General features: G+C 48.2%; 2 protein-coding genes across 7 annotated transcripts in view; one reads left to right on the top strand and one right to left on the bottom strand.

Moving 5' to 3' along the window:
- CFAP58 (cilia and flagella associated protein 58) overlaps window positions 1-1,163 on the bottom strand; it is a 96,518-nt gene extending 95,355 nt beyond the window's left edge. For all 4 annotated transcript variants that reach the window (XM_046654556.1, XM_046654557.1, XM_046654558.1 and 1 more), the window contains exon 1: window positions 1,029-1,163. In XM_046654556.1, the coding sequence (XP_046510512.1) occupies window positions 1,029-1,037 (9 nt within the window). In that variant the 5' untranslated portion in view covers window positions 1,038-1,163. The remainder of the gene's footprint in view (window positions 1-1,028) is intronic.
- Window positions 1,164-14,412: 13,249 nt separating this feature from the next.
- ITPRIP (inositol 1,4,5-trisphosphate receptor interacting protein) overlaps window positions 14,413-24,118 on the top strand; it is a 25,538-nt gene continuing 15,832 nt past the window's right edge. Inside the window, exon 1 of one of the 3 annotated variants that reach the window (XM_046653177.1) lies at window positions 14,413-14,805. The gene's annotated coding sequence lies outside the window, so the exon portion shown is untranslated. The remainder of the gene's footprint in view (window positions 14,806-24,118) is intronic. The other 2 variants (XM_046653179.1, XM_046653178.1) reach the window with 2 other exon arrangements.

Genomic DNA, 24,118 nt, shown 5'->3' with positions numbered 1-24,118 from the left:
GAGTTTATAAAGGGACACTAGACATGGAGGAGATGGAATGATGAAAGGATGCGAATGGTGTAGAGAAGACAAGTGAAGCAACTGGAATAGGGGTGGGGCCATATGGTGGTTGAGAGAAGCTGGGACCAGGGCTGGCTTCATGGGCATGTAACCTATGCAGTTGCACAGGGACCCTTGCTCAGACAGGACCCACCCTTGGTTTAATGTTCTGCTGTCTCATCTTGAAATTCTTAATAATTGTTTAACAAGGGGCTCTGCATTTTCATTTTTCATTGAGTCCTGCAAATTATGTAGCTGATCCTGGCTGGGACTGACCATGTGATGGGTGAGATGGTGGAGGGCTCTGATGAGGTGATGAAGGATTTGTGTCAGGACATGGTAGATGAGGACGGTGAGGGTGCTAATGATCAGATAAGGGGTCATTAAAGGGTTGAAGAAATGACCCTTCTTCAGTGAGGCTGAAGATGGGGTGTACTACAAATTGGGGGAGTGAAGGGAGCCTACACGATATTAACACAATGGTCAATGACAACACAGAGCATTGGTGACAGGCTGAAGAGCTTAATGAAGATCCTCTGTCACAGCAGGGAATCGTACTGTGACAGGTGGACAAGGGTCAATGAATAGGGGTCACAGTGGGAATGTATGAAGCCTTCTTCCAGGTCTCCCTGGTCAGTGAGACATCAATATTTCTGTGTGTATCTCTATGGCTCAGAATCTAGGGGTGGGTGCCTGTCATGCGTGAGTTTGGGAACTCATGAATTTCCTACCATGCTTAGCACAGCGCCAATTAAATACGGTAGGGGTGGGGGTGTCCACCCAATTGAAGGAGGGTACAGGAGGTAACGGAGCCAGAGCCAACGGGGACAGGGTGGAAAGAGTGAGGCTGCGGGTGGGGACAGGATGTCGACTGGGGGAATATTCGGAATCAGTGGATGTGACGGGATAAGTCGACAGTAGAAGAGGGACGATGGGTAGGGGTCCAGCGAGAGGCGAGAGGGGTAGAGAGAGAGACGCTGACTCCTGACCTCGGCCATCCTGACGTTCTCTGGGGGTGGCCTCAGAGGCTTCTGTGGAGATCGCTGAAACTGGGCCGGAGACTGAGGGAGGGGCCGTGCACTCCCCCCAGCGTCTAAAACGGCGCCACGTTATTTCTATCCCCCGGCCGGGGGCCGAAATCCGGCGCTCGGCGCGTCCTCCGGTCGCCTGGCAACCGCCACGCCCTCTAGGAGCGCCGGCGGACGCTCGAAAGGGGAGGAGCCAGCACCTGGGCGAGGTTCCTCAGAGACTTATGCAAATTACCGTGAATGGGGCAGGACCAAGGAAATAAGGGGGCGGTGCCTCTGAGAGGAGGAGGGGAGTCCAAGGTGTGCGTAAAAGCTGGAAACACCTAAGAAAATGGAGCAAATGGGAAGAGCAACCGAGAGAGAGAGCGCAGTAGGGGAGAGCCGGGATCCAGCAGTGGAGAGCCGAGGACTAAAGCTTAGAAGGAAATGTGCATCAGAGGGCTCTGGATGAGGGAAGGACCGGCAGCCACCCTCAGCCCTCTGTGACAAAGTGACTCGGTTACAGGATCGAGAAAAATCTCAGTTCGAGTCCAACCCTCATGAAGCAGCTACTGTGTGCAAGACACGGAGGGGAAAGGAAGGTAGGGAAAACACAAACCCTGCCTTCCAAGAGTTTAGTCACTAGTGGTGAGAAAAATAGGGTGCAGAGCTCGAGGCACCCTGGAAAAATGTATGTGGAGCCACATCGTGGAAAATCCGCCTAGCATCTGGGGATCCTCTCTCGACCCTTTCTTCTCCCCCTCTCGCTCTCCTTTAGACTTCGGGTGCAACGGCTTGAAGTCATTAAACTCCTTGGTTCGTGAAAGGTACAAGATCCCTCTCTTGTTTTATTTTTTCCCCTTTACCCCCATCCCTACTCCTTCCACTCATCCTCAGCCCTGTAGTCATTCAGGCTACTGTGCTTGGAGATATATTTTTCAAAAATGCATAGCATTTTTATTAGTGCATGTTTTTAATGTTTAATAATGACATTACACTTTAGAGATCATCCTATTTTCCACTTTTTTCACTCAATATTCTTTTTAAGGCTCTATCCCTGTTGCAGTTGGTATTGTAATCCCACTTCATTGCTTCTGACTGTTGCATAGCATTCCCTATTGGACATCCACACATTTTACATCTGTCCCCCAAGTGATGGATACCAACGCTGCCTCCACCTCTCCAATACCACAAACACTGCAGCCATGATCGTCCTTGTCCGTGGTCCTTTATGGACCTGTGTGCAAATTTCTCTGAAATATATATGTAGGAGTGAGATCGTTAAAGTCTTAGGGGATGCACAGGGACATCACATTTGGTTATGCAACTTGTCTTGCGCAAAGACATCGAGCCGAGAGGCCAGTGGGGGCTGAAAAACAGTCCCTGCTCTCTTTCCCATGTCATGTGCCCTGCTGGAGGAAGATGTGTCCTTTTCTTCCCACAAAAGCTCTGTTCCCTGGTCAAGTCATGAACCTAGAAGGCTGTAAGTATCCAGAGGGTAGGCGTTTTTCGAATCCATCTGCCCAGTACTGAACACCATTTTCCAACAGCGCAAAGGTCTAGTGGCCTGGTGGGAGCCCTGCATACTTCACCAAGTACTGCTGGATTGCACACCAGAGTTGCTGCTCTACATTCCACTCCAGTGCGGAGTATAAGGGTTTCTTTCCCACGTTCCTGTCCTTACCTGCACAGGGTAGTTTGTGTATTCATAAGCACTTATACTGTGTTTACTAAAGCCAGATACTATTCTAAGTGCCTTACAAATACTGACTCATCTAATTAGCCAATTTTCTAATCTCTGTCAATATCACGGAAGAAGTATCAACATATTTTTATTTTAATTTGCCCTTCTCTGACTGCTAGTGAAACTGAGCATTTCTTCATACATTCATAAGCCACTTGGGGTCCCCTTCTGTGAATTATCTATTTGTAGCCTTTGCCAGTTTGTCTATTGGTCTCTTTCTTTTGGATTTGCAAGAGGTCTTTGTAAAGTCTGGACATTAATCTGCTATCAAAGACTGCAAACTTTGCCTGTGATGTCCTCTGTAGAACAATAATCCTTAATTTTGGAGCCCTTCATCTTTTTTCTTTTTTTTTTTACTTTTTACAGTGCTTTTTCAGAGACTCTTCTCAACTCCAAGGTCATAAAGGTATTCTCTGTCATTTTCTTCTATTAGCTTCATAGTTTGACTTTTTCACATTCAGTTCTCTAATCCAGCTGAAGTCCACCTTTGCATATGGTGTCAGATAAGGATCCTGTTTTATTTTTCTTAATGGAGTGAGCCCATTTTTCAACATCTTGCTTCCCAAATACAGATGATTCTGTTCTGAGCTCTCCAGTTTGTACCTGTTCCAGTACCACAAGGTTTTCTTAGGATGGTTTTGTAGCCAGCCATCATGATTGAAGGGCAAGTCCCCCATCCCTACTTCTGTCAAAATTGCACTGGCTATTCATGAACTTTCATCATCCCATATAATTTTCAGGATGTTTTTCAGGTTCCTCACAAGAAACTTGAATTGGAACTTGATTGAATTCATGAATTAATTTTGGGGAAATTAACACTTGTGCAATTATATCTCATTCATGAACAGAGAGACTGTGTATCTGGTGAACAAACAGGACACAGTCTGGCTGCGGCATAATGTTCTTGGAACTGGTGGGAGAGGAGGCAGAGGAAGCTGGAGAAGCAGGCTGAACCAAACTGCAAGCCCAAATAACAGAAATGAGGTGGACATAGGGTAGGCAACATGACTCGGGCTGATTCATGTGTTTACAGGAAACCTGAGTACACACTGGGACTGTTGGCTTGTGGGCACACCATGATCCGGAGAGACTCCAGAACATTCTTGAAGGTACCTAACAACAGAGAAAGACCTCAAGGGCCTGGCCACCCATACCTTGTACTGGTGTCAATGGTGGGGCTATGTGTCTTTCCATTTCCCAGGAATCTCCTAAAGGACCGTTTCACAAGCAGATGGCCTGCCAAGGTGACAGCAATTCAGTTTAGAAAACGCTTTTTTAAGCACCTGCTACATGGCAGGCACAAGGCTGGCCACAGGAACCACAGAGGTGACTCAGGCAGCATCATTGCCCTTTGCATTCACAATCTGGCTTTGGAAGAAAGAGAAAGGAAAATCTACAATTAATTCTAACACAGTGTGATAGTATCATTTAGAACAGGCCATGTCGACAGTGAGTACTATAGGTGCTCAGGGAATCTGGACCCTGCTAGCTTGTGAAGTGGGGACAGAAAGACCTCAACATGGGAAATCAGGGAACCACAGGAGGTGGAAAGGAACGTGACATGTTCAACTCGCAGGAAAGAGATGCAGGTGGACATCAACATGGATGGATGAATGGACAAGAGGATGGGTGGTTGGACAAATTAATTTCTGTTGATGAAAGAAGATGCTTCATTTCCAATTTTCCAGATTAGGGGAGATTGTTCACTGACCACTCTGCTCCCCTTTGTTGTTGTAATAAAAAGGAGCACTAGGTGGCGTCACAGGACCAAAAGTCCTACCTTCTAGAGCCTCTAGGAGAAGCTCACCCACCAGACTGGGTCAGCCCCTAAGGTAAACAAATAAGAGTGCATCTATTCATCTCACTTCTTATTACACCCACTTAAATTTATTTATCGAGCACCTACTGTATACCCAGCCCAATGCTGTGCACTGGGGAGAATATAAAAGGAGGTGAAGAAAGGATCCCATCCCTAAAGGAGCATAAGGAGAAGCAAAACACGCATGCCGCCCCACTCCCACACAAAAAATTTTAAAATAACCCAAAGCAGGACGTAGTAAGCACTGAAATGAGGATGTCAGGCTATACCATCCAGTGTAATCTGGCCCCATTGGCCTTCTGGTGCCTTCTCCCTGACTCACTTCTTGCCACAATGGCTTCTTCAATTCCTTGTGCAGGTCGTGTTCTTTCCCACTGCCTGGAATGTGCAAAGGCTGATCTCTCTGTCTGCAATACTCAACTCTCCCTCTTCACCCGGCTGACTCCCATCCATCCTTCCTTCCAATCTCACTTCCTCCCGGAGATTTTTCCTGACCAGCCCCCTCAACACCAGAGCACCATTTCAAGTATCATGGATCCTACTTCTTGGACCATCCCACAATGGTAATTAATTATGTATTCATGCAAATGGGTGTTTAATATCTGTCTTCTCTACCAGGTTGTCAAACAACAAGAGGATGAGGATGACGTGTATCTTTTTCAGCCCAGTCTCCACTGGTGTTATGGGCTGAATTATTTCCCCCTAAAATTCATATGTTGAAGCCTTAACCCCCAGTACCTCAGAATGTGACTGTATTTAGAGACAGGGCCCTTAAAGAGGTGGCTGAGTTAAAATGAGGCCATCAGGGTGGCATCCTAATGTGATCTGAATTACACTCTTATAAGAAGAGGAAATTTGGCCACACAAAGAGATCCCAGGGATGTGTGCACACAGAGGAAAGGCACAGCGAGAAGGAGGCCATCTACAAGCCAAGCAGAGAGGCCATAGGAGAAACCAAACCCTCTGACACCTTGATCTTGTACTTCCAGCCTGCAGAACTGTGAGCAAATAAATCTCTGTTGTTTAGGCTACCCAGTCTGCAGTAGTTTATTAGGGCAGCCTCAGCAAACAAGTATAAATGGCCATCACTCCCCTCAGTATATAACTATCAAGTGAGTGACTACTGAATGAGTTCTAAAGTACAGAAGACCAGTGAAGGATGGCATATTCCAGAAAGGTACATGGGAGACATGGCTCTTGAATTTGACCTTAAATGATACATATGAGTTAGAGACGTGGAAGAAAACAAGAAGGAATCACAAGAATGGAAAAATAGCATTGGTCAGATACCAAGGCAAGAATGCAAAATATCCTGCTATAGGGAGGGTGGGGTCCCTCTCAGGCGCCAGTGGACAATAATGTTGATAAGAGGATGTGCGTGAATGGTGGACCCTTGGAAGAATAGCAGACAAGTGGCTGCAAACTCAAAGACCGGGGACAGCCAAGGACACACCCATGCACTTTGCCAGATAACTTGAATATATGATCATGAGCTATAATACACCTGCAAAGCTCCTTGTTTAAACCCGAATGTAAGTGCCTCCTAGAGCACCCTCCTAGGACTTCTAAGCTGTGTGCTGTGACTCAGTAATAAGAACAGTGTTGTGTACACAGTGCTTACCTCTTCAACGGCACCCAGTGAAGGTATGAAGCGAAACTCTAGAAGAGCAGAAAGAAACACTGACATGCAGCCCCACGTGGAAATTCCCAGCCTGCAATGCAAAGCAACTGCACCCTAAAAGAAACCTACTCCTCTAATGGATCAGAAAGGTCATGGAGGCAATTTGGGGGGAGTCTACACAGCCCACAATCCCCTTCTCTGAGACTATTAACTCCCACTCAGAAATATATTCTTCCCTGAAGCCAAAATGTTCTAGATGGCCTTATCTGCCTCCCAGGGGCCATAGCTGAAAGGGTCAGGGCTAGAGACCTGACCCATAGAGGCCAATTATATTTTTTCTCCAGGAATTTCTAATTGGAACCAAGAGTTGCAAACTACTCAGTGCTAGGACCTGGAACTGAGTATGTGAAGCCCAGGAGAGGCAGAGAAAGGTGGGCTACATAGAGGGACAATAAAGCAAATGAACAAGGAGGGGGCTCCACAGGCCCAGGCCAGGAGGGGAGAGTGGGGGAGAGGGCCTTCCTTGGTTGTTGATGCCTCTTCAGATCCTTGTTACAGCCCCTGAGGAGACCCAGCAACACCTGCGCTGTTGGGTTTTGCTAGATAATTTGCATCTTCCTAATAAATTCACCTTATTTGTTTAAGCTACATGTGAGTTTCCATTGCTTATACACCCCTGCCCCCTGCTCCCACCCCCCAGAAAAAGCCCTGACCAACACAGGTCCTGTTTGTACAGGCATTCTTGTGATATCGCTGAATTTAGTAACCATGAAATCTAAAAACTGCATTTGGGGCCCCAAGCAACATGGTAAAACTGCTCCAGTCATCGCTCACATTTCTCCTGCAGGCTGTTGGGAAGATTAAAAGCCCATGTGTTGCGGAAAATTGTTATCATTTATCAGCCGACCCCATGCTCACCTTAGATGACAGAGCAGAGTCCCAGCTGGCTGGTGCTCTCCAAAACTGTTTGGGCCATAGTTTATTCCTTTAATCTGCTTCCTTTGCCAGCCTGCTGCAGACCTAACTTAATGGAACACTTGTTGAGCATTTGACATCGGTTCCCAAAGGCTCTCCATACAAATTCCCCTCTTGGTACCAGAGGAGAGGAGGAAGCTCAAGCAGATTTATTAGGAAGATTGAAAGGTCAGGCATGAGGTGGAAGCAGCGGGAATCCGCCACTGCAGGCAACCATTTTTACCAGGAGAAGGAGAAGACAGTGTCACAACCACCCAGTCATCCTACCTGCTCTGGATTTTACTGGCTTAACAGCAGCTGCACTTCTCCCAGTCAGTTCACTTCGGGGATGACTGGTGAGGTGAGCTCTCCCAGTTGGTACTTCTTGCCCAAGAGGCCAGGCCAAGGTGGCAGTCCAATGTCCCACCTAGAACTAGTGAGGATTTATGCAAACCAACCAGCTAACCAGTTTGGTTAAAAAGACTGAATGGCTCCACGTAAGCTGTTCCCACTACAAATAAATAAGTAAACGAATATATAAATGAGTGAATAAGTAAATAAATGAATAAATAAAAATTTTAAATACCAAAGCACAAATCCCTTTGACAATGGGTCAATGCTTTTATTTCTACTCTCCCCTGCAAACACCATATTTTCAAACACCTCTAGACTTCGTATCTGCTGCACCCCTGTCTGGAATATCCTATGTCTCTTTCTTTGTCCAGTGAGCTTTTACAAAACTCAACGCAGTGTCCTCTCCTCCAGGAGATCGTCCCCCAGGAGGCACTCCTCCTCCGTTCTGCTAGAAAACCTGAGGGTCTCTCTGTCAATACACTGTCCTGTAATCACGTGTTTATTTCTATGTCTCCCCCACCAGACTGGAAGAACCAGTCTTGTCTTTAATATATCTATGGTGTGGACCCATAAGAGACACTCAAAATAGAAAGTTTGCTGAAGGAAGGAAGGAGAAATACAATTAGCTGATACCCTGGGGCACCCAGCAACCAGTCTTGAGAGTGATTAGTGACTAAGGGAAGTAAGCATTTAAGATTCTAAGGTATTTAAATAAAATCATGTCCAACTACATACCAAGTCCCCAAGCAGAAGTGCTAAGGAGTACAGTAAATGCATTTATCTCATTTCTCTTCCCATCCTTGATGCAAGTGCCAAAGAACCAAATCCTATTTTTACCCACAGAGTCAGACGCACAGTAGGTCTCAACATAAGTTGACGACTCTTAGGCATCTTTGCTATGTGAAAGAAATAAACTCTTTTCTACCCTGTAGGTAGGTTGCTCTCTTTCCAATATCTGCTGCCAGATCTACTGAATAATCTCAGCAGCAGAAAATACATCTACTGTTAACAGGTGTTCTCGCAGGCAATGCGAGAGAGGCAAAAAGCCTTGACCACCCCCCCGCAAGGAGCTTGAAAACCCATTTAAGCCAAGCAGGACAACTCAAACGTCCAGGATGGCAGAGATCAGTCTAAAATACCATCGTATTTTGGAATCTAGCACCAGAGTCTGCAGACTTTTTCTGTAAAGGAGCAGATTAAGAAAGATTCGGGGAGCCAGCCCTGCTGGCCTAGCGGTTAAAGTTTGGTGCATCCGCTTCAGCAGCCTGGGCCCAGTTCCCAGGTGCAGAACCACACTGCTCACCTGTCAGTAGCCATGCTGTGGCAGTGCCTCACGTAGAAGAACTAGAAGGATGTACAACTACAAACTGGGGCTTTGGGAGGGGAAAAAAGAGAGAGAGAGGAAGATTGGCAGCAGATGTTAGCTCAGGGTGAATCTTTAAAAAATAAATAAATAAAAATAAAAACTGATTTGTTAAGGAAAAAAAAGAAATATTCTAGGCTTCACAGGCCACATGTTCTCTGTAGCTGCTACTCGACTCTGCAGTGTAGCATAAGAGCAGCCACAGACAAGACATCAATGAACAGACATGGTTGTGATCCAACGAAACCTTATTTACAGAAACAGGTGGTGTTCTGGAGTCGGCCTACCAGCCAGAGTGATTTATGCCAACTCCTGATTTAGCGCAAAGCCTGGCGTATAGTGGGGGCTCAAATATTTACTGAATGAATGAATGGATGAATGAATGAGTGAATGAAGATTTTCCTAAGGTTACAGCCTGGTAACAGCTATAGTGTACCATCTTTAGACATTAACTACCGGGAGAGCAATGAATACCTACTGACCAGAAATAAGCTTGAGAGAAATTTCTGATAGTCTTTCCCACTCCAAGTGGTGTGTGTGGATGGAAATCTAACATGTATAGACCACTAACAGCTTTCATAACAGAGATGTGAGCTACAAAATTGATTTAAAGATGTATTTTTTTCAAACTGTGGATTGTGACTCATTAGTAAGGTGTGGCCTGCATTTTTTTTTTAAAGATTGGCACCTGAGCTAACATCTGTTGCCAATCTTCTTTTTTTCTTCTTCTTCTCCCCAAAGCCCCCCAGTGGGTAGTTGTATATTCTAGTTGTAGGTCCTTCTGGTTCTACTATGTGGGATGGCTCCTCAGCGTGGCCTGATGAACGGTGCTAGATTAGGGAAATTCTGTGTAGTTGTACATTTGAAGAGGATTCACTTTGAACACAAAGATATACATAATAGTTAAGGGCAAGATTCTGGAGCCAAAGTTTCTGGTTCAAATCCTGGCTCTGCCACTTATTAGCTGTGTGACCTTGGGCAAGTTACTTAGCTTCTCTGGGCCTCAGTTTCTGCATTTGTTAAGTGGGAATGCTAATGATACCTACTACATGGGGTTATTATGAGAATTAAATGAGTCATCATATGTAAAGTACTTAGAGGAATATGTAACATGTAGTATAGTTTTAGCTATTATTATGCTGTCGCTAACCAATAATGTGACCTTGAGTACGTGGCCCAACTTCTCTGAGCTGCATTTTTGTTGGTAAATAATCTCTAAAGTCCCTGCTGGCTCCAACATTCCTGGGCCAGGAGGTGGGGCACCAGGGGGATTTCCCAGCACTGACCTTGAGGAAAGAAATAGCCAAATGCAAACCATCCATCCTGGACAACTGACACCTGTGAGGTCCCCGCAAAACAGCCTGTTCCCATGAAACATCCTGTAAGCCAACTTACTATCATCTTTTGAAATTGCATGCAAAAATGAATTCAGGATGGTGAGAGATTGACCACATCAAGGAAAATGCTCTTTTTTTCCAACCATCAGACCCTTAATGACCAGCATGGGCTTCCTGTCTCTCCCATTGTCATGTATTTTATTCCCTATACTGGGATAACCACAGCTGGGGCTGAACAGGAAATCTGTCCCTGTGTTTGTTTGGCTTTTTCTTTTTAAAGATTGGCACCTGAGCTAACATCTGTTGCCAATCCTTTTTCTTTTTCTTTTCCCCCCCCTTCTTCTTCTCCCCAAAGCCCCCCTGGTACGTAGTTGTATATTCTAGTTTTGAGTGCCTCTGGTTATGCTATGCAGGATGCTGCCTCGGCATGGCCTGAGGAGCGGTCCCATGTCCTCACCCAGGATCCAAAGCCAGTGAAACCCTGGGCTGCAGAAGCAGAGTGCGTGAACTTAACCAGTCAGCCACGGGACCAGCCCCCTGTTTGATTTTTTTATTTCCAACCTTCCTGACTGTGACATACAGTGAGGCTGCCCTGTGGTTGGGCGGTATTGGCCACAAGTCACCTTTCACTGTGGAATTTGAAGTCACATCTAGCACCTAAGATCATGAAAAAAATTCCATTTACTTTCACACACACACAAACAAGCCAACAGAAAAATAGGTGAAGTTATTAATGACTATTAACACATAAAAATGGCCAGTAATAATGTTTCATTCAGCCTCACTCATAATTTAAAAACTGCACATCAAGACATTGAGGTATCTTTTTGTTCACCTATAAAAGAAGCAAACTAATTAAAGTTAGGAAATAGCCATGCTGAAAAGGGTGTGGGGAAACAGGCATTCTCATACTTTATTGGGGAGAGTCTAAACTGGCAAAACATCTTTGGAGGACAATTTTACAATATATATCAAAACACCAAATGTATATAACCTTTGACCAGCCCCTAAACTATCAAAGCACTGAACTAGAGCAGCCACCTATATACAGACTTCTCATGTGAGAAAAATAAAGCCCTATTTGTTTAATTTCTTGTAGTTTTGGACACATATAAAATTATAGTCAGGTACTCTGTTACTTGCAACCAAACACATTCCTAATTGACAAGTCTAAAAAAAAAGAGAGATGAAAGGGGATATCCTTATCTTGCAAGAACTTGAACGTGAAGGTTTCTAGTATTTCCCCATTAAGCATAATTTTGGCTTTGGGGTTGAACTTCACTCTTCATTATCATCATGCTGCAGAATTGTTCATTTCTATTTGGATGCTGAATTTTGTCTAATGGCTTTTCAGCATCTGTGGTGATGCTCTTTCTTTCTTTTTTTTTTTTTATCTACTTGTGGCATAATATTCTTTTGATGTGATGCTGGGATTCTGTGTTAATATTTTACTTAGGATGTCTGAAACGGTATTCGTAAATGAGATTAGTATGTTTCTTTTCTTTATTTTCCACTTTTTAATGAGTTATTTTTATTGGATTTCTGACTGGTATATTATTACTGCCTTAATAAAAAAAAAGAATTCCAACCATTGAGGTTTTTTAATGTAAATTACTAAACTTTTTATTTCTACATATTTGGACTTCTTCAAATTTTCCTCTTCTTTTTTCATAGTGCTATGACTGTCATTTGGTCTCTGTAATTATTTTGAACATAAGTATTTCATAGCCTTTTTCAAATTGTTCTAATATCTCAAGTTCTTAAGGGGCTAATTCTCCTGTTTATTACATCTACCAATCCAACCCCTCGTGTGGTTCATTTCCCAGTTTGCTTTATAATTTCTTATTATAAAGAAGAAATCTTCAACGGGAGTTGTTTTTTCTCTGAGAGATCAGGATAAACAACTGAGTTTTGCATTTGCATCTGACAGGACCAAGAAGATTTGTCACTTTGGAATCAGCTTGTATATTCTTTCCTGACTTCGGGATTCCCTCACCACATGGGTAGTGTAAGTTGGGACCTCACATCTGTGCACACGACGTAGTGTAAATTGGGACCTCACACCTGGCATGGCAGAGGGAAGCTAGTGGTTTCAATTTCTGTAGCTGACATTTTGAAATTCATCCAGTGCCCCAAACAAACCACAAACTTCTTTGCTGTGGCCCTGGACGAGTGGCAGAATTTTTTTCTCCATCCTCCCGTCACTAAGACCCTTTCCAGGGTGTCAGCTTTAGGCAGGGTCTCAAGTCCGGATCCCTGCCTTTCTAGAACTCAAGGCTTGAATGGGTACTAACCCCTAGTCCTTAGCCATTTGTGCTTATATTCATGTAAAATACCCCTATGTGCCTCTCAGGTCCCTCTTCCTGTCTCACACCTAGAGATCCTCCTTTCTTTCTTTCAATTTTTGATACATTTTTTTCAGCATCTCTGTGTTTGAAGCAGAAGTTCCCTGACTTCTTGGCCCCTCACCTTCCCAGAAGTTGAATCTTTGTACTTTCCTATCTTTTAAAAACCCTTTCCAGAGTAAGCGCAAGGTGCTATGGAAACTACATAGGGAGGGTGTCTAACCCAGGCGTGAGGGTTAGGAAGACTTCCTAGAGGAGAAATCTGAGACCTGAAGACAGAACACATGTTAGCCAGGCCAAAAAGGCGTGTGTGCATTGGGGGTGACGGGTTGGAGAAAGAGGGTTGGTGAAGGTTGCAGGCAAAAGATAGAGCACATGTGACTATCCAAGGGGAGAAAAACAACCAGCATACCACATTCTGAGAAGCACGAGTTCCAAGAAATGCAAGGAGTTTGGTGTGGAGCATGGAGGGAGATATGAGATTGGTGAGATAAATAGAGGCCAATTCATGAATGGCCTATGTGCCAGGTTAGGACAGCAGACCTTGTGCTGAGAGCAGAGGGGAGCCCATAAAGGTGACTGTCAGGTCACAGAGAGTGAAATCATCAGGTTTAAAAGAAAAACAAATCTAACAAATGCTCCTTGTATAAATAACTATACATAGCCATTTAGAAATGCTGAAACAACTTTGTACACAGGATGACAGTCCCAGAGAGATTCCTTGGCATTCCAGCATATGTAACCCTGAATTCTCACCCCAGGGTTTCTTCAAGGATTTATAAAGCAGTATGGTGGTGCTCACTCTGGTGACCCCACCTTCCAGGAGTTTCCTCACCTGCTTTGGGGAAAGTGGGTGAGTATTCCACCCACCCAACTTGCAAACATTTTGGAAATACACACTCTTTCAAGAATCTTTCCCCAGATCACCCCATTCCTCACCCTTCCCCACCAGCCCCCAAAACTCTTCCATAAGTGTTCCTGACATAAGGAAAGAGCTGTGAGCAGCCGCAGAAACTTGAAAACAAGAGTAACCTGGGCCAAGGGCCAGGGGGTCTATTTTTAGAACTTCTCTCATTGCCTGTTTATCTTTCAGACTCAGCCTAATGTCTTCCAGGCGAGCGTTAAAGCTATTTGGCTGGCTTGACTAGGAAAGGAAGAAGGTGATCCATGAGCAAACAGCAGGAGCAATGGAGATAATCACTCTGGACTGTGTTCTCATCATTTCCTCCAATGTACCCACCCTGGCGTTTGACTCCCCAAAAGCCACTTAAGGCAGGATTTATTCAAGCCCCTCCCAGCCACTTCCACTGGCTGTGGAATTTGGGCGGGTCACAAGGAGAAGATAACAGGTTATGGACTTCGTAATCCATTAACTTCCACCAAGGTTCTGCTGCCGTCCCTCCTGGCCTGAGTTCCCTCGGGTCTAAAGTGGGGGGTCTAACTAACCTCACAACTGTAAACAAGCTCTGGGCACTAAAGCGCCCTCTACAGGATACGAGCACTTAGTCGTCACCCTCCTTTGTGCCTGGCTACTCAGGCAGAAAGGCGACGGTGCATCCATTTATCATAAAATTTGGTGAGTCGTTTTAATCCATTCAAGCCGCAAAAGAGAAAAGGGCCAGCTTTGGGTCTCGATTTATATTTCCCTCCAGAGGACAAAATAGTAGCCCTGGAATTCCGCCGCTTGTAAAACGCGCCGCGGAAAACGCACCGTAGACGTGCTGTCACTTAACCGCTTCCATCCCGCCGGCTTAGACCGACTTTTAAGGGCGTCCTCCCCGACTCCCTGTCCATTCGCCCTAGTATGTTCCAGTGACTAGATCCCATCTCACCCGGCCACCCTCCAGTTCTGCCGTCCCCTCTGGAGCTTCTGGAGGGGTCAATGGGCAGACTTCCGCGGCGGACCCTGGGTCTAGCCCCGGGAACCCTCACGGTCCTCCTTAAGGAGCTTCCGCGGCCGAGGGTAGAGGCGGGTGTTTTGTTCGTATAAGGAGGAAAAGTTTTTGTGACATCCAGGAAATGAGTAACTCCGCAGCCCTTTAGAGCCCCGCTGATGGAGGCCAGAAGGCGGGAGCCGGCCGGGGTATCGCCGCCCCGGTCTCTCTAATTGCCCGGCAGGACGCTCCGCCGCAGCCGCCGCCAAGCAGCCGCGTCTGGGCCCTGGGGACCCGCCTGGGCTCGGCGGTCCTTCCCGCGACGGGGAGCGGGGACAAAGGCTACACGTAAGTCCCGGGCCAGCAGCTGCGAGGCTCAGCGTCCTCCCCGAGCACCTCGTGCGTTGGAGGGAAGAAGGGCGCGATGAAAGGATGAAGGGGGACTAGGCGGAGCTGCGCCCGAGATGGCGGCTCGGAGCGGGGGTGCCAGGGCTGCTCGGGGTTTCTGCTCGGCCCCCCAGGTTGGGGCTGACTTTGGAGACCTGGTTGCAGCGCCCGTGCCAAGGCGGGGCGCACTGTCCTCTGGGGTTCACTCTTCCCGCGCCGCGCGGGATCCTGCGCTCCAGCCTCCGCTCCAGCGCGGGCGCCGGAGACCTGGGCAGCTCCTCCTTGAGGCGCACCGAGGCTGGGCTTCCGAGCCTCGGCACTCAAGCAAGAGGGACCACGTCTTTGTTCCTTATGCCCAGGCGATCCGTTACTTCTGACCGTCTGAGCCGAGCGCCAGGGCAAAAAAGACAGGCCGGGTCGGCCTGCTCCTTGGCCAGCTCCCTTCCCGCCTTTCTTCCCCTCCTTGGAAGGAGGGAGTAGGAATGAACCTTGTTTTTTTTGTAGTTTAAGGTAGTGAAGCTATGAGCTTGCTTGGGCCGGATAAACCCCCGCCGCTTCCTCTTTCGGGGCTATTAGTGGCGGAGACCCCACTCGGTGCACAACTTTCTCTTGGGGCTGCAAATAGTCTCTGCCACGTGACCCCTAACCCCATCCCCGACCCCTTCCCAGTGTCTCCATCTTTCTGGCTGCTGGGCGAAGGGACTCAGAAGCCCCGGGGCTGGGCTTCCTATCCATTTTGGCTTCTTCTCTTTAAAAACAAAAGTGCTGCCGCCCAAGAAGGGAAAATCTTTTCCCGAACCACTCGGACCGCACTTGGCCTTTGGGGAGAAGGGCCCGCCTTCAAAACCAGAAGAGCACCAGATACAGGCAGAGCCTGGACCCTGGTCTTTGGGATGGAAATCAGCTTCAGAATCGTATTCTTTTCTTTTGTTCCTCTTTTGGGTTGACCCAGGGCCCTTCCGTTTTACAAACCAGTTCTACCTCGGAGAGGCTGCCAGGTGAAGCTGATCTGTGCCTGGTGCAGTCACAGGCCCAGGTTAGCAGTGAAAATGGCGTGGCAGACACGGGTAGAATTGCTGCCATTCACCTCTTTATTAGTAACCTAATAGGCTGTGCTTTTTAGTCCTCCCTCCAGCCTGCTTTCGTCGTTCGCTGATTCCCAGTGTGCTGCTCCAGCCCGTTCTGCCCTCATATTTTCCACTTGTGGGTAACCATGAAGTGGTTATACTGACCCTCTGCTTTTCCTGAGTGGATGGAAAGGCTTTCGTTCAAGTGCCATCCTCTAGCTCTGTAATTTTCAAGGATGCCACAGTTTCAAGCTGCAGCTTTCAGGGGGCAAGCATCTGAACTTTTAACCCGATGCCATCATCCCAGAAGTTGTCACCTTACCAGGAACAGGCTCTGAGGGTGTGTGGGTGAATTTTCTATCCAAGGGCAAGGATGGGGAGGAACTTCTGGGAGAGGCTTCTGGCAAAATTGCCCACCTGAGAAGGTATTGTCTCGGAGGAACCTGGTTTTGTTTTTCTCCCTTCCTGGACCCCCTGGAGTCAATAAAGAGAAAGAAAGCGGGGGATTCTGTCTGATGGAGAGGGTACACATCTCAGTGGGAGGCAGAGAGGAACACCCCATGCATGGAGCCCAGAAAGAGTAGGGTTGGGCCATGGGAGTGCATGAGCCCAGTTCTCCATGCCACTTCTTGCAAGTGACACCGCTACCAAGTGGCAATTTGCCCGGAGGAAAGGGGATGACATGGCTTGGAGGGTCTGGAAAGTGCTTCTTGTGAAGGGGAAAGGAATGAACCAGCAGTATTTCCCCCAGGGGCGAAAAGCCTAGGGGGACAAGGTTGGTGGCCTTCTGAAATCTCCAGCATTGTCACTTGAAAAAAGGAGAAGACTTGCTCTGTCTGGCATCAGAGACTCACTGGTTAGGAGAAGCAAGGAGATGGATCTGACTTCCTCAGTTGTAAGAGGGAACTTGCCAATAACTGGAGCTCCTCAGCAGGTAATGCGCTGCCTGTCATTGTCAGCAGAGACAGATGGCCATCAATGGTTACAACGGAGATGGTCCCTTCAGAGTCCAAGACTCTGTGGCTCCATGTTTGGGGCCCGGAGTCCCCTCAGTAGGAATGAGCTAGTAGGGCAGGCTGTGGGGAAGGCTTTAACCGAGAAGTGTCCTGAGAGAGGGGCCAGTGCTCCAGCGTGCCGTGCCGGGGAGCTGAGGAGCGGGGCCTTATTTATCGCTGAGACTAATCCAGTTTCCCTGGGGAGGGGGACATAGCCATGAGAAGGCTGAGGGCTGATAATAACCTCGAGGGCTGCTGCTAGCCTATTCTGTCGCTTGTGTGAGTTTGAATAAGGTCCTCCTTCTTAGCAAGGGGACAGCACCTTGGTGCCATTTAGAAAAAGGAGCCTCATCTGGATGAATATAGCCAAGGCACATAGCTGGGCAAGTGGCAAGTGAGCTGGATTCATCCTCACCACCGGGTGTTCTTGAGCAGTACACCATCTATACAACCATACACAGCAGCCCTGATAACCAACAGTTATTAAGGGCTTAACATTTGCCAGGTTTGGCTTTTTTTTTTTTTCCGAAACCACTTGGCCTGTATTAACTCATTTGATCTTCACAGTAGCCCTATTTTATTCATGAGGAAACTAAGGCACAGAGAAGTGAGTGTTTAGGAGCCTGGAAACTGAGTCCCCATCACTGAACACTCACAGAGCAAGAAGCAGGTTAAATTTTAAAAGCTCATTTGGTTGGGGGTCCTCATGGGAAAGAGGGAAGGGCAGTGCCTATTTCTTTCTTTGTTAAGGAAATACCCCTCCTCAGCTCAGATGGTGGAAAGATGGAAATCTCATCTGGCAGCAGAAAGGCAAGAAAAGAAAGAGGCAAGCCCATCTTGACGGCTGATGGAGAGGCCTGGCCCAAGCATTGAATGACTTTCCTTCTTAATCGCTGGGCGATGTGAGGTGGCAAATCCAGTTTGGGGCCTGGCTTTAGGGTGCTTAGTAAGTGCCACCTGGGTGTGGTGCCGAAGGAAAAGGCCACAGCTACACAGGGCCCCTGACCCAGGCAGAGAATGGCACCAGGGGTGGAACAAGGTGGGGAGTGTCCAAACATGCTGTCCAAACGTGATGTCCCAAACATCCCTGTCCAGGTCCTGTCCGCCTGCAGACGCCCTTCCCAAGCTCCATTTCACAGCTCCATGTATATGATCACTGATTTCCCACACTATACATTTCAGCACTTAATCAGCTGGAACAGAGCATTTTACTACATACTGTCTGTAGACCGTATTTTAAACAAAATAGGCATCTCAGCCATTGAGGAAGTCAAGATGTCTCCTGGGAAGGGCCAGCTGGTGCCCAGCAGATTTTCCATAAGGAAGATGTTTACCTGGATCATGTCTCCTGTCCCAGGGTCTGCCTCTCACCTGTGCACACTCAGAATCCACAGTTTTCAGAGTGGTTTGGACGTGGGCTACTGAGTCGCCTCAAGAAGCTCCCAGAAGTGGGTGTACAAATAGGATTGCCAGTGTGTTAATTTGCAAGGAGATTTCGTGGCCATCACGTAATCTGGATGGTATCTGTTCACTGGGTCCTGGGCAAGCCACATGGGAAACCAAAGATCAGAAGGCAGCTTGTGCCTGGCGAAACTGGAATCAGAGCAGGGCCGGGGGAGGGAGGGGTGGGTGATGGCCCAGTAGTGTGGGGCTCTGTTCCCTTCTGTGGCCCTCTCACTCATGGAGAGTTATACCTGCCAGCTGGACCAGTACTCTGGCCGTCCTGGTTGTGGGTGCACCTCCTTGGCCAGTGTCTCAACAACAGTGTTTACCTGGTAGGATTTCTCCTTTTCCTCTTTCATAATTTTCATTTTGTTTACTTATTTTGTTTAGTGCTTTATGAGCATTAGCTGCCAACTACATAGAGTTGCATTTGCGTAAGTTAAATAACTACTATACAATTTCAGGGTTGGAGGGCCAGGCCATAGGGGTAAATGCTATATGCAGATCGAGACGATGGTCAGGTGGCTTGGATGGGTCACAGGAGGCCAAGCTCAGAGCAAAGAAACATGGTCCCTAATCAGCAGGATCCTCTGGGAAGTGGAAGGGTAAGGACTGGCCACTGACCACAGCCCCTGGGTGAGCATGGGGGTGAAGCAGGGCTAAGACAGTGCTTGCTTTGGCTGCCCCAGTGGCCTGCCAAGATGGCATCTTTGGATTTAAAGGGCTCTCCCTGGTCTCTGTCCAGGCCCCTTCATGGCTCATCTTTAGTAAGCTGCAGTCTCCAGGTGCCCCTGAGCCAAGGAGGGGTGACCCACGTGGGCTCTGGAGTGGGGCAGACTTGCGTTGACTCCTAGCTCCACTGCTCAGCAGGTGGGTGTTGTCTGTATTGGGACAAGTGCCTTGACTTTTCCAAGCCTCAGTTTCATCATCAGTAAAATGCAGATAACCCCACATAGGGCATGTATAGAAAGCGCTGAGAATGGTGGCTGGCATAGACTGGCCACCTGGCTAGTATGAACTCTTAAAGATGGTAGAGGTCAATCAAAGATCTACATCCTCTACCGAATTAGGCCACCAGCTTCTCCATGAGTGCCACTGCTCCCTCCTCGGAGGTCTGGGCAAAGGGCAAGGACGCAGGGACCCAGACCATCCCAGATGGTGAGAAGAAGTCCAGTGGTACCCTTGCTTGTGGTTTGTTCAAAGCTGAGGACAAAGCTGCTCCTCCCACCCTTTCAGCTGACTCTGGGAGAGGGAAAGTCAGGTTTGAGCCACGGCCTATCCCAGTCACTCAGAGGGGAGAGAAGGGTGGGTGGGAACGTTTTCTGGAAGAGGAGGAGGGTCATTTGAGAGTGCCCAAGAGGTCTATAGGATCCTCCTCGGTGGTTTGGAACCTGTGATGGTTTCCCATAGAAAGCACATCCCCCTCCACCCGCATGGCCTGTCCCGTGACATCAGCGGAATGGAAGCACCTTGCTGGTGACATCACTGTTGCCCAAGGCAACACCTCCACAGGGAGGAACAAGAACTACTCCAACTGTAAGACACATGTTGAAGGGAAAGAGCTCAGAAGGCGTGCCGTCCCCAGGTGTGTTTCTCAGGATGGGCGAGGGGAAGAGGGAGGCGCCGCAGGTGGGCGGTCTGGGCCGTGAGCCAGTTGGTGGGGAGTCTTTGGGCCTTGGGTTTGGCTCGAGCAGTACAGACAGCTGCAGTCTTGTTTAGTTCTCTGAGCTGCGACTCGAGCAAAGAGCATGACTGCTTACAGCGGCTTCTGGCGCCCTCCATGGCTCTGGGCCTCTGTTCTACAGCCCGAGTCTGTGAAACAGGTAGAGGAAGAGCAGGCTGGAACAGTAATGGGGGAGACCAGAAAAGTGGCTTTCTCTTCTTCTTCACCCTCACCCCCACAGCAAACTGAAAAACAAGGATGCCCACGTCTTTGCTATGGGGGCTGACTAAGAGAGAACCTTCACTCGCTGATTGAGCTAGTATTTATTGTGCACCTACGATGTGCAAGGCATCATGCTGGGGTGTCAACTGTGTCCTGCCAAAAGGAAACCCAGGGCAGCACTGTTTTTAAGGCTGAACTCACTCAGCAATTCTGATGCTCTTAATTTGGTGACCTATGGCTTCAGCCAGGTCTTAGAAGGTGCTGCCTCCTGTTCTACTTAAGATGGAAGTTCCTAAGCTAGGGCTGTCAAATGCCAACACAACAATGAAGGATGCAGGAAAGGAAGAACTCCCCGGCCTGAAGAAAGGTGGAAAACTGGAGGATGTGGTGGGTCTCTCTCTAAAGAGGTTTCAGGACAGGAGTCTCCTTGTCTTTCAACTTTAAGGTATCTGATTAAAGCTTTTGCTTTGTGCAACTGGCCATAACTTCAGATGCTTTAACATAGCTTTCCTGACATCGAGCATATCAGTGGCTAAAGTAATTGCCCTAATTTTTGTATGAATGTAGCTTTTTCAGGGTTATAGATGAAAATTAGAATATTGTTAGCAGAGAACATTCGTTGCAAATTATGCTTCTATTTAAAAGTCTAGTTCCCAAATCATTGTCATGATCTTTTGTTCATAAAAGTAGAATAGTCTTTAAAAAATAAATAAATAACGCTTTCATTCTTTAAGCACCTACTCTGAACAAAGTGCCATCCTAGGGGCTTTGCATATAGTTATTTCTCTTCTTCACAGAAACCCTTTGAGTTAGGTATTATTTCAGTTTTTCAGGTGAAGAAACAGGCTCAGAGAGGCCAAGCAACATCCCCAGAGTCACAAAGCTGAAAACAGCAGAGATAGGATTCAAACCCAGATCGGTACCTCCCCCTACCTTAGATTCCTTCTGCCACCCCAGGACACCTGGCCCACTGAGTGTGAAGGTAGCATACAGAATACCACAAAGCCTAAGTGTCAAAGGTCAGAAGACAACAAGCAGACCACCAACTCCAGCTCCCTCCTGCTGTGATTCTCTGTGTGATATTAGCAGACAGGGCTCCATTTCCCTGGTTAATGGGGACAGTAACAGCTAGTACCAGATAATATTCAGAGCACTTTGAGATCCTCAGATGGAAGTCCCTACAAAAAATACAAAGCCCACAGTTTTCAAATGTCTCACTTCCAGGTGAATAACCCAGTGGGACCCTCACACCCTGGGAGGAGGGGCTCAGCTTTGAAGCTCTCCTGGGCTGCTTCTCCTCGCTCCCTCCAGGTCATTTCCCTGCAGCGGATGCAGGAGAGTCTCCTACCAGCCTGTGTCAAACCGAAGGGAGGGCGTTGTCGTAATTCTGGGCCTGCTAGTTGGTGTAAAACCCTGTGCTCATAACCCTGTTCTCGTGGGAGCCTGTTTCAATAGCCTTCTCAGCAGCAGTCAGGGACCCGCCTGAAGTTCGTGAAAGGTCCTTTGTTGGCTGAGACTTTGTTCAAGAGTGCTGAGGAGGCCAGAAAACATCGTGCCTGGGCTGGAGGGGAAGCGAGCCTGGGATTCCTGGACCTCACCCCTGTGTGCTGCCCCAGATGCCCCCGGTGCATCCGTGCCATTTCCTCCCTGATGCCTCACCCCAAAATGCACCCCCTGGTGTCAGCGAGCCCTTGCTCCCTTTCCTGGTCTACTTCAGAGAAGGCTTTCCCATCCTTTTGGCTGCAAAGCCATCTCAGATATCCCAGGTCGCACTCCCAGGGTCTCCAGGTGGAAGGACCCTGGGAAGGTCATTAAGTCTAACTCCCTGCTTCATGGCCAGATTTCACCTAAATTGTCACCTGCCTTTCCCCAGACTGTACGGGAAGGAAAGTCCACAGGTGCATGTCTGATGTTCCACAGGTACCAGATCCCTGAGCAGCACAGCATCATGAGAAGACTGGAGGCTTGAAACTCAGACTGTCCTGAGTTTGAATCCCTGGTCTGTGATGTTGACCGAGTGGCCTCACCTCTCTGTGCCTCAATTTCCTTACCTGTAAAAATGAGAAGAATGCCTCCTTCAGAGGTTTATTGTGAGGATGTTACACGTAAAGCATTTTGCACGATGCTTAAATCTCAGTACATGTGGCGCATTGGTTGCTGTTTACTAAACCCTCCCATGGGGCGTCAGGGCCTTGCGGCTTGTCTGGTTTTCTCTAGAAAGGGAGAATTGCTCATCCCTCTGCCAAGGGTAGTTCTCTGCTGCTTCTCTGACCTAATTTGCATCGAACCCTATAACCCTCCATTTAGCTTCCATTTCTATAAGACTCTCAGGCAAGGAGGTCGAGGCAGCGGGGTGTCATATAACTTATGTCAGGGTTCGTTGCTAGGTCTTTTTCTTGGTAAACGGTGGTGGTGAGTCAGCCTGCAGTTAGGTGAAGGCTGTCCAGACCCACAGTGGCTGTGGTCTCTCCTCTGGAAGGGTGTTTGCTCACATTTCCCAACATGCTTACCACTGTTAGCGCTTTGCTTTTCTGACTGCAGGGTGCCTCCCAGGGAAAAAAACGTAGAAGTTACTTCATCCAAGACTTCCCACTCCACTCCCATTTCAAATTCCTGCTCGTGGGAGTGAAGGCGGGGAGGTTCTCTTCCCAGTCCTGACTCCATTCATTCATTCGTTCAGCAAGCATTCGTGGAGCATCAGAGACCAACACTGGTTTCTCCTTCCAGGTGCTCAGAAGGGATTGAGGAGCCGCTGCCTGATGGGAGGGAGGGAGCTGTGAGCTTCCCAGGTGCTCAGCTTCCTGCTCTCCCTCTGTGGCAGCCCCTGGGGCCTTGAGAAGGAAATGGGGAGGTGGGGGAGACAACTTGCCAGTCCCAGGCTGCTGGAGTTGCCGCAGGGGTGTTGATCACCTCCCTCTTCCCTGAGAAGTCCCCAAGATGCACCCAGCAAGATTTAACAAATCAAAAGGGAGAACTGGCCTTGTCACCAATGCCAATAACAGTGTCCTTTACAGAGCACAACCATGTGACCATCATACACGAAGTAGGTACTATTGTCACAGCAAGCGGGAGAGTCAGGATTCAACCCAACCTGGCCTTGCGATTCCAGAGTTTGGCCCCTTCACTTCTCTATGCTAAGCCTCTACAAAGGGTTAAGATCTTCTGAGCTGAGAGCTTTGGGGTGTTTCTCTCTGTGTGGCCTTAGGGTGAGAGTATGTCCTGGTGAACTTGGCAGTGTCAATGGCTGCTTTCTGCCCACCCTAGCCTGACCCGCATGTCCCTGTTGTTGGTTCAGGGACACCTACTAGGTGCCAAGTGCAGCCTCTGGCAGAAGCTAGGACAGAGTGTGGGCATCACTTGCCGTCACTCCATCCCTGCGGCTGGAAAACTATGTGGTTGTAGGTCTTTGTTGTTCTTTTGTGTAATTCACAGGGCGTGTGACTCTGTGCGGTCAGAGATGATTCTGGGGGTAATTTTGGTAACTGTTGCTGGCCTCACGGTCCAGGCCCCAAGCCTTCCTTGGAGGAGGAGAGCCCTTGGATGCAGCCCTGGTGTAGGAGGGCAGGCAGGTGCCGGCTCCATTGTGCAGCCCAGGTCCCTACAGCAGCGAGCAGCAGCCAAGAGGCCGACCACAAGCTCTGAAGTTTTTTACACCAGGGTTGGCCTCCCTCTTGCCTTTGTGTCTCTTGCTGTTGCCGTATATTAAGATGAAAGGGGTTTTTAGAGCTTTGCAGGCACAGAGTGTATGTATGTGAGTGCCTGTGTGTATGTGTGCTGGAGGCCCAGAGCGCTTCCCTTCCTCCCCACCTCTCTCCCCCTCTCCCCAGCCCGGCTGGGGCCCAGGCATGGTGGCAGGTACGCCTGCCCAGCCCAAACCGCAGGCG

This window comes from Equus quagga, chromosome 2, assembly GCF_021613505.1.
Source record: "Equus quagga isolate Etosha38 chromosome 2, UCLA_HA_Equagga_1.0, whole genome shotgun sequence".
Taxonomy (NCBI): domain Eukaryota; kingdom Metazoa; phylum Chordata; class Mammalia; order Perissodactyla; family Equidae; genus Equus; species Equus quagga.
The sequence above is the reverse complement of the archived record's forward strand: the minus strand, read 5'-3'. Positions and strand labels throughout refer to the sequence as shown.